Source organism: Papaver somniferum, chromosome 7 (genome assembly GCF_003573695.1).
Source record: "Papaver somniferum cultivar HN1 chromosome 7, ASM357369v1, whole genome shotgun sequence".
NCBI classification, from domain to species: domain Eukaryota; kingdom Viridiplantae; phylum Streptophyta; class Magnoliopsida; order Ranunculales; family Papaveraceae; genus Papaver; species Papaver somniferum.
This window is the reverse complement of record NC_039364.1, coordinates 200,019,084-200,031,971: the sequence shown is the minus strand read 5'-3', so window position 1 is coordinate 200,031,971 and position 12,888 is coordinate 200,019,084. Positions and strand designations below refer to the sequence as shown.

At 36.8% G+C, this 12,888-nt stretch overlaps 1 protein-coding gene across 1 annotated transcript; it reads right to left on the bottom strand.

The window, feature by feature from the left end:
- Positions 1–6,151: 6,151 nt before the first annotated feature.
- LOC113293277 lies at positions 6,152–6,633 on the bottom strand. Its single transcript, XM_026541969.1, has one exon. The coding sequence runs from the start codon at positions 6,504–6,506 to the stop codon at positions 6,297–6,299; it is 210 nt and encodes a 69-aa protein (XP_026397754.1). The 5' UTR covers positions 6,507–6,633; the 3' UTR covers positions 6,152–6,296.
- Positions 6,634–12,888: the final 6,255 nt, after the last annotated feature.

The following is a 12,888-nucleotide window of genomic DNA, read 5'->3' as shown; positions in this document are numbered from 1 at the left end:
CCTCGGGTTCGCACACGTCATAGGAGTCGTGGCCCGAGTCGACGACAACGGTTCATCGCCCGTCTGGTACGGGAGGTAAGTCCAATCGAAACACCCGCGAATCTCCTGCAAGCGGGTTACTGTCTGCCTTAAGGTGATAATTGTTTGAGGACGAACCGGACTGTCTTTATTTTCCTAGTAAAGGGCAAGGCCTGGCCTAAACAAGATAAGGACTCGGATTTCATCACCGTTTCCTTCTTGCCCGCCTTAGGAAAACGAAACCAAACGTGAACCTAAGCCTAAAATTTTGAAAAGAACGAGACCAATAGGGTAACGAGCTTAATAGGAAACTCGTTCGAAAAATATTGGTTGCTCTTTAAGCACATTTCAAAGTTCATGATGATTTCTGTGAGTTGAATGCGTGACTGCGCCGCCTTGTGATAGCGGTGAGGCCTTGGGTATCAAAGCTCCACTGAGCTTCCCTCGCCTCAATTCAACTTACTTTGACTCGGAGTGATTCCAGAGGGGTTTGCTCAAATTGCAACGAATTCCCTTTCGAAAGATAGAAGCTGGTCTAGAAACAATCTAAGTGGAGCCATCATGCTTTTTGTTTGCTAGAAATATTTAGGTTTGCTTTGGTGGAGTCGAGTCGGCCTTGTTTGTGATTGTATAGAATACCTCTGTAGTTTATATTTCTTCGGTGATGAATCCTTTTGAGGAGACGCCACCTGCGATGACGTTGCGAGAATATATGTCTAGAAATTCTCGTTATCAAGAGACGTCTTCGGAAATGACTCTTGGTGAATATATGCGTGGGCAGCGATATATGGATACTCCAACTTTTATTGAGGAATCACCTCTAACGATCTATGAGAAATATTATAAACATAGACCATGTAGTTTGGAACAAAGATTGAGAATTCTTGAATTTCAAAAATTGTATCATGATGATGAGGATAGTGATGATGAAGAATCTGAAATATGTGGGAATAGTGATCAGGAATTTGTTACCCCAGTTGAGCCTTATAATGATTATATTATTTCTGGTTCAGATCCTAATAATTTTAAAAATTATTCACCTATTCAAAAGGACGAGGATTTGACTAGAGATACCCCCGTTTCAGACGATGTAGTATGTCCTGTTTACGAAACCGATGATGGTTTAGAGGAACCAGTTTATCTTGAGATCGAGTCAAACGATTTAGAAACAATAGTCTTAGATGAACTCGTAGAGATTAGCGAGGATGAACCTGACTTAGAAAAATCAATTGCCGACCTAGAAATTAGGGTGGTTATGACCAGTCTATCTAGAGACATCGAAAACTCTAAGTTTGGGGGTGAGTATCATTCTCCATGTGCTTTAACTCTTAGTAAGGTCCCTCACTTGGGACTTGACATCAATGCCTCAACCATCTTACAAGATTATCTTCATAATCGTTTTCCAGAACCTAATGATATCCAACAAGAGTCTCAACTGTTAGAAACCCATCCTCTGGTTGATGTGGTTAACCCAGGCAATAATACCAAGATTGATTTTGTTTTCCCACCAAATAGTTTTCTTCCATATGTGGGAACATATAGATTTCAAATGTGTCGAATATTAAGTTGTGAGACTAAACCTAAATGCTTTAGGAAATTAGAATCGACACATTTGCTTAAGAATGACCACTACTCTCACTGTGGTCAATTATATAAGTCAAACCTGATTGACTTAAAGGATCCTCAGTTATTTAGGTTATTATTATTTTGTGATTCTAAGTTCTTATTTGAGTTTTTCCAGACTCTAGGACCTAATAATTTGGATCCAACCTATGAGGAAATGCATCCGAGGAAAATATTTTATTTAGACCCTTTCATAGAACCTGAACCTGAACCGCAATTAGATATAAATATCTTAATCAGGAAACTAGATAAGGGCATGTTATTCTTGTTCACTTTCTTGGGTTATTGTAGTTTCCTCTGGTCAGCTCTTTTTCGTTTTGAAGACCCACAATTATTTCGACTGTTACTTTATGGTTCGAGTTGACTAATCCTTTCCTAAGTCTGGCTGAAGACTTTAAACTTAACACTTCTTGGGAGGTAACCCAATATTCTTGCAACACGGTAATATCTTTCCTTATCTCTTTTGCTTCAAATGGTAACAGTTTCTCCTTGTTCATGCTTTTAATTTCATCTTAGAACATTGAGGACAATGTTAGATTTAAGTTTGGGGGTATGGGAGAAACTTTTTAGTTGCAGTATGAATAAATAAACTCCAGAGCTTAGAAATTTATGCCTATTTAGGATTGCACTAACTAATCTAAGTGGATGGAAGCATTTTGGTTGTAGGAGTTTGAGGAACCAATCTGATTAGATGGAAACATCTAAAAGAGTCTATTCATAAAAGCACAGAGCTCAGGTGTTAGAAATAACATGATAGTTTCACCATATCTCGTTGAGTCCTTTTCACTTCTATTTTTATTTTATTTTGTTTTTAAACTATGTTTCTCTAAGTGATAGGTGGGGCCCACGATTCAAGTTGTTACCAATGCTAGGGTGAATTAGAGTGATTGAGATACCATGAAAAAAAAAAGTTGAAAAAGAAAAAGAGATGAAAAAAAATAAAAAAAATTGAGACCAGACCATTTGACCAAAAGGAATAAATTCAATAAAGTCGACCACTGGTACCCTTGTATATGCCAGATGTGTTGACCTAGAGTTAGGTTATCGACCACTGGTACCCTTGTATATGCCAGTGTGTTGATATTAGTCAGACTAGTATCTCAATCCATTAGGATAGGTTCATTTTGGCGGAGGCCTTCAGACAGATATGGGAAACGTCGTTCACTTAGTAAACATCAAAACCATCTATGTTTTCTATATCCATCTTCTTGATCTATCCATGTGATTAGTTTTGACTCCGAATATGATGTCCATAGTGCAACTATCTGAGTAGAGCTCTGTCACTTTATATGAATTTTAGTATGCTTGAGTGCAAACTCGTGTACAACAATTGGAATTTCGCATCAGGGTACTTCTTCCTGTAGTCAATAAGTATGCCAACCAATGAGATTCTTTAGTGCCTTCCAAGGTTCTGCGTAGATAGCTAAGGTCTGGAGTACAGGTTTTGTGGGTATATCTCTGGTAAGCCCTCCCGAGACTATAACTCGTCCACTAGGGCCACCTAGGGGTTTAAAGGCTTATTGCATACGCTAAATGCAATCGACGATGCCTGCGACAGTGAGTTAGGATTTTATTTTGTAGTTTTGATTTGCTCGGGACTAGCAAATAATAAGTTTGGGGGTATTTGATAGACGCATTTATGTGTCTAATTTGTCCCAATTGTTTATATTGTTAGTGCTCGATTGTGTACTTATTTGGTTATTTTATGTCTTTGTAGGTGTTTTTGGAGAAATAAGCTTTTGCGGCGAAATTGGCTAAAAAGTGGTTTTTGCGCTCGTGGGAGAAAACTACTATACGGACTCTCACATTGGATAAGGGGGCAACCTAATTACTAAGGGGTGACCCATTTCCAGGCATCTGTTAAAGGGAGACCGGGACTGGTTAGGGGGACATCCTTCTCAAATTCAAATATTGAATTTTGGCGGGAAAAAGAAGTGTCACGTCTGGCACTTTTTGTGTTCGATTTCAAGCGAGTTTTAAGGAGATTAATGCCCGGATTTTCACTGGACTTGACTTCCTAGACTATAAAAAGATCAGTACAACAAATTATACCCAGCCAATTGGGCTGGACAAGTCGGAAGAATCAACCAAAGTTCAACAGGACACGAACTCTCTGTTTAGGGTTCAAATATTTTTGAGAGATTTGTGGAAGACTTCTATGCGTGGAAAAGGAACATATATCCTCTGGAATTACTATACGCTCAATTGGAGATATTTTAGGAGGGTTTGGACTGCTGAATATTGCGTAAGAGAGTTTGGCAGAGAAATAAACACGGAACTTGCTGAGGAGATAAACGAAAATACTGGGGAAGATTTAATCGACTTATTGTGTATATAAAGGCTGTTTAAAGTCTTAGGAAGGGTTATCAAGAAGTTTGGGGAAGTTTAGAGACCACAGAGACGCAGCAGAGAGGCTGGAAGACGAAGAACAGGAAGCTGCAGGAAAGCTTCCTGCTGCTGCTCGAGGAGGAAGAAGAAGACGAAGAACGGACCCCCCAGGACCGTCGTTCTTCAACAGAGCTAGCAGCAGTAGACCTGCGTCGTTCTTCAACAGCAGAATACCAGCGTCGCTTATCAACAGCAGCACTAAGGTATCGTTCTTTTATGGACGCTTAAAGAGGGTCGTAGTTTCACTGTATTATATTTTTCACTCTTTTAATCATATTTTGAGCATCAAGTATGTATTTTGAGAACATGATTATCATGAGTAGCTAAACCCCAATACTGGGATGATGGAGGAAGTTGTTTTTCAGCCATGTGGTTATTTAAATAATTCTTAATTCACTTTTTGCACCGATTTTAATTGATTTATGATTTCAATTAATTACTTGTGATTTTGTTTGATGGAACATGCTTAGTCCTAGGGATTCTTGATGTGCCATGCTTATAATATACAAGTAATATTTTATGGAATCTAATTTGGCAAACATAGAGTTAATACTTGTTTTATTTTGAGCTATAATCGCTTAGGATTATTTTCTGAGCCACTTGAATATGAAACACATTGGAATCCTGAGTCCTGGTTCCTCTTGATCTTGTGACAATTTTGTACATATTTTTGTTTTTAAATCTATTCAAGTCCGAGCAACGAATCCGTATTTACCGCAAATTTAATACTACAACACTGGTGAAGTAGAAATCAACGTTTTCCGGCTCCCAAAGCTGCTAATGGAGGATACCATTTTGCTTAGGGTACACCAAAATCCATATAAAAAATAAAATAAATTCTTTTTGGATTGGTGTACCCCAAACAATATAATACCCCCATTAACAACCATTTTGGATTGGCATACACCCAAGCAATATAATACCCCCATTAATAGACACGATGGATGATAGTAATTCTTTGATTTCTTTCGTTCCCCTTTCTGTGGTTTAAAGCACAAAATAATTTTCCAAATCTAGCAAAGTTCCAAAACAAGAAGGGGACAAATTCACGAGGAAGATGTGTACTGGTTGTCCTAGCGAGTAATGATAGTATGATGCTGATTTCGTTGATAATTAAGTAGAATGGATCATTGCTAATTATGCTCAAGAGTCAATTATCAATGTAATGATAATGACAGTTCGAATCTCTAGCATCAGAGAAGAAGTGTCCAAAAACACAATATAAAAAGTTCTATAGAATCCCTTCGACGAATTCGAGTTCTTTTCTATTGGTTGATTTTGAGCCGTTGAGCTGCATAATTAGTAGTCCGTATTAAACATTTTAGAAAGAAAGATAAAAGAGGGTCATAAAAGTTTCACCATTTTTGGAAATATAATTAATCACCGCGTGGAATTAACGATACAGCAGTAAAATTAAACCACCTTCCATACAACATTCACTACGTGCCGTAGTAGTGGCCAGGTGTAGCTCACCACTGTTCGGCCACTCTATCCAAAAAAATGGAGATCAGGATGAAATTTTACTGCGAGTCTGAAAGTAAATTTTATCATCAGTCGAATCTTTTTCAAAGGCCATGGGGTTCCGTAGTCCGTACTAGCATAGATCAAAAATAAAAAAAAATGCGTTCCCCAAATTTCTGAACCACTGATTGAAAGATTCCCCATCAAAACGTGATTATCAATCAGATCAGCGGTCAGACGATCGAACAACTTTCGTCCGTTAGAAAATAGAACTGACGGTAAATTCAATTTTAGATCTATGTCTGGCGTTTTACATCCGCTGCGGTCTGCATCGTCAAAAAATACAGAAAATTAATGAAAAAGCTCATTTCCGTTTTCACTTGCTGTTTAAAGATGAGCCTGCCTCACAACCAATAATGGCTTCAGTTTCAATTCCCATTTTTTGCATTTATCACACAAAAGACTAGATTACAGCTCACCTCGCATGGTCTGATCTCAACTTCACACGTCACACTCCGAACCATCTCAAAAAAAATCAGACCCTCAGACAGAGACACACACATGATAGAGAGAAACAGAGATCATTATGACACTCATTCTGTGAATGTGAAATGACCAGATTAATGTACTAATTTCAATTAAAGGAAAAAGATGAAGAAGAAGAAAAACCCATTTGAGAAACAAATTAATGGCACTTGTATTAACAACCATTCCCTCAAATCATCAAGCTACAACAACAAATCTAAACCTCTTCAGAAGAAAACTAAAACGACAGAGGATAAATCTTGAAATTATCTTTTTCTCTTTTAACTAGATGGGTACATTTCTAATCGTTTAGAACAATTAGTACAGAAAAATCTTCTCTTAGTTTTAAAACAGAGGGGTAAACAGAAAAACCTCCATTGGACTTCAACATCCATCGATTGTACTTTCCCACCACAATACGGACATAAACCTGGTGCTTGTTGTCTTCCTAAAATCTTCTCTTCTCCACTGCATATAAACAGAAAACACATCTTTCTTTTCTGTTCCGGTGCAAATCAATGAATCCTTTTCTCTGATTCTACTGTGAATCAAAGGGTTTTGAAAGTGTGGGTTGATGGTGTTTTTGTGATTTGGATTCTTGAAAATTGAGAAGCAAAATGACTTATAATTTCTGTGATAAAGAAGGGGAAGACGCTAGTTTTTATAGACGGAGGTTTTCTTTCTAAATGACGATTTTGACCTTGCGATAAAATCTAGAGATCGGTTACGCGCGCGTTGGTGTAATTTTGGGTCACTTTATGACTAACTTACGCAGGTCAGCCGCATATTGCTTCGACTGATATTTCGCATACTGGATTTTTCTAGGCACCGACTGTGCTGTTGGTTTTAAAACGTAAAGACGTGACGTAATTGGTGTTTTGAGTCCCACCTTTTTCTTAATGCAAGCCCATGGTTTACTTAGTCCGGTTGGTGTCAATAGTACCTTTGCTTGAGTGACTAGTGTCACGTACTCGAGTTTACACTAAACATACATTATTTAGAAATAATTTTGCATTTGCCAAGAAATGTTTTGAGATTTCTCCCAAGGGAAATCCGATGGTGCTTGGGATGGCCTTTTAGCGTATAGATTGTAAAGGGGGTGAAGAAGACCCTACGTGTTATCTCTATCGGATTTTTTCTCGATCAGCATATCATTTTCTGTTTTTTAAAGACAAAACCGGTTGCAGTAGAGATGTGTATGCGGATAACTTCGGCGCAAAATCTGATGGGTTGCAGAAGCGCATGCAAGTAATTATGTCGTCAAAGCCAGTTACAAATACGGCAGTCCTTCTCAGTCCACGTTTTCTTAAGAAAAAATATTCAGCCCATTGTTTATCTATGCTGCACCTACATTGTATTAAGGATTGTGGTTTTGCATAATTTTTTAGTTGGGAAGGTTTTAATTATGATTTTGTAATAACTTGTTGGTTTCACAATTTAACGTTGAGGTTGTGATTTTTTGTCTTTTCTACCTGCCCTATACTACCTGATATGTGTGCATTTTCTCACAAAATGCTCTAAGTACCGTGAGTATTTTCACCATCTTGGATCTTCCTATTCCTGCAATGAACCTGGCCTAGTTTCATGGCCATGGGTCGTGCAAATGGCTACACAAACTCCCACTGTAGTTTGAGTTCACCAAACAACTACGAATTTTGAGTCGGACCAAATCCCGGGTCTGTTTCACTTGTTTGTTATTTCCTCCGTTATTTTTTAATAAGTCAGTTTTCTTTTTTTGAGAAAATTAAGAAAAATTAAGAGAACTAATTATTGAAAGTGGTCCTCTAGACACTTGTCAATAAAAGAAGTGAAGTGAAATGGTCCCAATGATACTTGTCAGCCAAAGAAATAAGTGAAATGGTCCACATAACACTTGTCATCAAAAAAAGTTAAAAGAAAAGTGGTCTCAGAAAATTAAAGTAACATTTGACTTTCCCAATTAGGAAACAGACCTATTTTTTTAAAATATTTATTTATAAAAAATGGCATATTAAAAAGTAACGGAGGGAGTATTATATGTAGAGTTGTAGTGTGTGGTAGCTTGGTTTTTTTAATATTTGGAGTCTGCTGTTATATGATGTTGGTTAATTTTGGAGCGGATGCCCCCATCGTTTATCTCTGAAGTATGTTTGTGTTCGGATGTGCCCATTCTTCTACTTTTATTCAATGCTGCTAATGAGATACCACTTTGTTTGGAAGTGTATCAAATTACATACAAGATAAAACATATTTTGGGTAAGGGATTGGTACACTCCAATCAAAATGATACCCTCAATTTGCAGCCGTGCTTTCAATTACAAGCAGTTGGGGAGATTTAATTACATTTAGGTCTCACCTTGGTCTTAGATGTATGTCCCGATATGCCATGGGGAAGAACCAACTAATGAACTGTCCCTTTGTCAAGAGGAAACAAATTCCTCGACCCTAGAAATCCTAAAAAGGTGTTCATGGTTTATTGTTCTCTTTGAAAAGGTCCGTACGATTTGACTATAATAAAGCTGATTAATTGTCAATTGGATCCAGAGCTGTTTGATTATTATTAGCCAAAACTATGCATTGTTATTCCACAATATATTTTGTTATGGTTCACAAATGGCTATCATCGACAACTAGTATAGCTTAGGGAATATGTGTTGGAAAACGATTAATAAAAAATAATTTTTTAAAGTTTTAATAAAAAATTATAATTTATTGTTTTATTTGTGAATGAAACTTTTTAGTCCCACATCGTGGAGTTTCCAATTTTTAGTAGTTTTAAGAAACTATATAAAGCTTTTAGTCCCACATCGGGGAGTTTTTCTTCTTAAGTTGTATTTGTCAATTATATAAAGAAATTCACTACTTTTGTAAAATCTAGGGGAAATGGGTTGCTCTATATTTTAGAGGGATCCCTAAGGGAAAATATTTTATAGCGGTTTTTAAGCATTCGCGATTTTCCTTAACGGTTTTTTCGGAGTTGCCAAGCTCAAGTTGAGCATCTACTACATATGCTAGTAGTAGGTGTATTAGGGTGTTTTATCCTGGAGATATCCGTCCTGTGAGGGCTATAGCATCACTCTTGAGTGTAGCCGGGCGCTAATGTCTTAAGGACAGCGTGTTGAACACGTGACTCACTCTATTTTCCAAAGTTTTGCCTTGTTGCTGTTGCGGAGATACGGGGAGCTTGTTCGTTTCGTCAAAGCAATCACTTCCATTATAAAGAAGCTAAGTATCAATAACTTTTGCTTATTTGATTTTTCTTTGTTTTTGATTATTGCACCCAACAATCTTAAGACATTAGTATTTGTAATAATCGAAAACGATTGATTGGTTTGTGAATCATGGATGTTAATTGTGGAGTGAAAAACAAAAACGAATTTCTGGTCAGCTGTAGAGTTTCAATTTTATCTTTTAATCTAGAAGGAATTTCGATGAACCCTTTTGACACAACGTAGTAGACATCCTGATAGTTACCCGCGTAAAATTTCAGAATTTTTGGAGTTGTAAAAGTATTTTTTTGATATTTTACAAAACAGAAAAACGTTTCTGAAAAATTCTGACGAGCAGAAAATTGTTGTTAACTAAATTAATTTTTGTGGGGTAACCATGAGTTTTTTGAAACGCTGATTCAAACGAAGTTTGTATATATAGATGTTATCTTCAAAACTCATATTTTACTTTCTGATTTGGAATTGTGATTTGTGAATAAAGGTGTCATCTCCGAGGGACATGGCTAATAGCCGCATGTGGTTGGAAACAAATCTTCCAAAGATGGCAAAGGTGAGAACATCGAACGCAACTCTAAGCATGGTCTTCATGATAAAGGTATATTTCGTAAACCTGAATCCGGAATTACTTTAGTTAAGGGTGAGTGTTATGTTTGTAAAATTTCTGGCCACGCGGCAGTAAATTGTAGACAACATAAAAACCTTAATAAGTAGAAAGTTAATGCTAATTTAGTTGAAACAAACTAGAACGAGTTTGGTGGCATGATGTCGGAAGTTATTTTAATAACCAATGTGAGAGACCAGTAGGTGGACTCTGGAGCCACCAAGAATGTTTGTTGAAACAGAGACCTGTTCACCTCCTATCATAGGATAGGGGATGTCGAGAAACTCTTATTGAGTAACTCATATGCAATAGAGGTTGCATAAAAGGAAAAGGTCGAGCAGAAGCTCATATCTGTAATATTCTCACATTGAATGAAGTTTTCATGTTCCGAGCATATGCGAAAATCTTGTATCTTGTTCTGTTGTAGATGGAAAAATATTTAAGATCTTAATTGAATCTGGAAAACTTGTTGTAACTAGGCAGTGATTTTTTAAGCAAGAGTTATAGGACTTTGGGTCTATATAAGCTTAACGGAAAAACTGATGATGTGAACGTAGTTGATTCTTGTGATATCTTTGTGTGATTGATTGTTTTACGTGGTAGACTTGGAACCGTAAACTTATAAGTCAATGCTTAACTGGCTAGCATAGGCTTCGTACCCAAATTTAGTTTGGATTTTGAACACAAAAGTGAAATCTGTGAAGAATCAAAATATGCTATAAAATCTTTTAGCACAAATGTTCAGAGTAATTCTAAGCCTTTAGAATTAATTCAGTTAGGCCTAGTTGACATTTCAACCCAAAACCACTGTGGTAAAAGATGGTTATAACTTCCGTAGATGATTGTACGAGGTACTATCTTGTATACTTGCTTAGGATAAGGATGACGCCTTAGAAGCCTTAAGATGTATAAACTTGAAGTTGGAAACCAATTAGAAGCCTTGAACATAACAACCGTATCCTTAAGGAGATGATAATTTCCATGTTGATTAGTTCAGGATTACCTGCGGCCTTGTGGGGGGAGGCAGTCCTCTTAACTAGTATATCCTGAATAAAGTACCCTTTTAAGAATCAGATGAAACTCCATATGGTTTATGGAACGGTAGATGACCTTCTTATGAATGTGTCAAAGTGTGGGGGCGTTTGACTAAGATTGTAATTCCTCTTCCTAAAAGAACTAGATTGAAACCAAAAATGTTGATTGTGTTTTCTATAGGGTATATTGAGTATACTTCTACAAATAGATTTTTGGTTGTGTGTTCTGATTTTTTCTGACATTGGTGTGAATATTATTACGGAATCTAGGGATGCTGAGTTCTTTGAACATGTTTATTCTAAACCTGTACCTCATTAGAGATGTGTTGTTGATCCCCTAGATTTATCTTCAAATAGTCAGAACTTATTTTAAAGGAAGATGAAGTTGATGTTGAGCCTAAGAGAAGTAAAATAATTAGACTTGAGACTTCTTATGAAACCGACTTCATAACATGCCTAGCTTAGTCTGAGCCACAGACTTGTAAAGAAGCCTTAATATCTACTGAAACCCCATTCTGGTAAGAAGCTTCATTTAGTGAAATGGACTCAGTCCGTTGGAACCAGACTTGGGAGCTTCTAGTTTACCTCCAGGTTGTAAGACCATGGGATGTAAATGAGTCTTTAAGAGGAAACGATAGGTAGATGAAACTGTGGAAAAATATTAAGCTAAGTTGGTAGCTAAAGGCTATAAACTAAAAAAGGTGTAGATTTCCTTGATTCTAATTCAATTGTGACGGAAATTACTTCCGTTGAGATACTAATTGTTATTGCTGCCATAAAGAACGTAGAGATACATCAGATGGATGTTAAGACAGCTTTTTCTAAAACCGTGAATTAGGTAAAGAAATTTACATAGATCAACCTGAAGACTTTGTAGTGAAAGGTTGTGAATACAAAGTTTGTAATTTGAAAAATCTTTGTATGGTTTTCAAATAAGCACGTAAACAGTGACATGGAAAATTTAATCATGTGATAATGGATAGTGGATTTAAATTAATGAATCTGACAAGTATATCTAGTAACTTGTTAAGGATGTCTGTGTAATTGTATGCTTGTATGTTGATGATATGCTTGATACAAACATAGATGTGATCAATTCCACTAAAAACATGCACTGAATGAGAACATTGACTTGAAAGACTTGGGCCCTTTTGATGTAATCTTAGGGATGAGGATTAGAAGATAATCAAACATTTATAAGTCTTAGTCGTTCTCATTATGTTGAGTTGTGCTTAAGAGATACAATCAGTCTGATTGTAAACCTGCTTGTACTTCGTACGTATTCTTGTAGTCTCAAGAAAAATAAGGGTAGTGGAGTATCTTAACTTGAATACTCAAAAGTTATAGGATGTCTGATGAATTTAATGAACTGTAAGAGTCCAGACATTGCCTATATTATGAGTAAGTTAAGTGGATATAATTGTAGTCCAGAGCAAGAGAATTCAGATGCACTGAGTAGAGTATTATGGTACCTAAAATACTCTTTTGATTTATGAAAGGTATCTTGTTGTCCTTGGGACTTTATGATGCAAACTGGATAGTTGACTCAGAGGAGTCTAAGTCTACGAGTGGATATGGTTTCACTCTAACATGTGGGTTTGTTGTTGGAAGATTTCCAAACAAACATATCGCTCAATTCATTATGGAATCTGAGAGTATTGCGTTAGATAAAGCATGAGAGGGGGCCGAGTGCCTAAGATGATTTTTAGAAGACATTCCTCTTTGGCATAGGCCTGTGCCAGCTATATCTATACATTGTGTTAGCCAAGCTATAATAGTTAAAGCTAAGAAATAACTAATCTCAATCGGCGTTATTTCCATTGATTGGATAAAGTCCAAGGAGAATATCGCGCAATCTTTGACGAAAGGTTTGTACAAAGAGATAGTTAAAAATGCATCGAGGGGGTTGGGGCTTAAGCTCATATATTAAACTTGCCATGAAGGATACTCAACCTTGCTGACTGGAGATCCCATGATCAAGGTTTCGAATGAGACAACTAATTTGTGGTGGGTAAAGGTAAACACTATC

What these genes read in the sequence shown, in the direction of transcription:
- LOC113293277 (XM_026541969.1), bottom strand. Translation starts at nt 6,506, where the DNA reads ATGTGTTTTCTGTTTATATGCAGTGGAGAAGAGAAGATTTTAGGAAGA.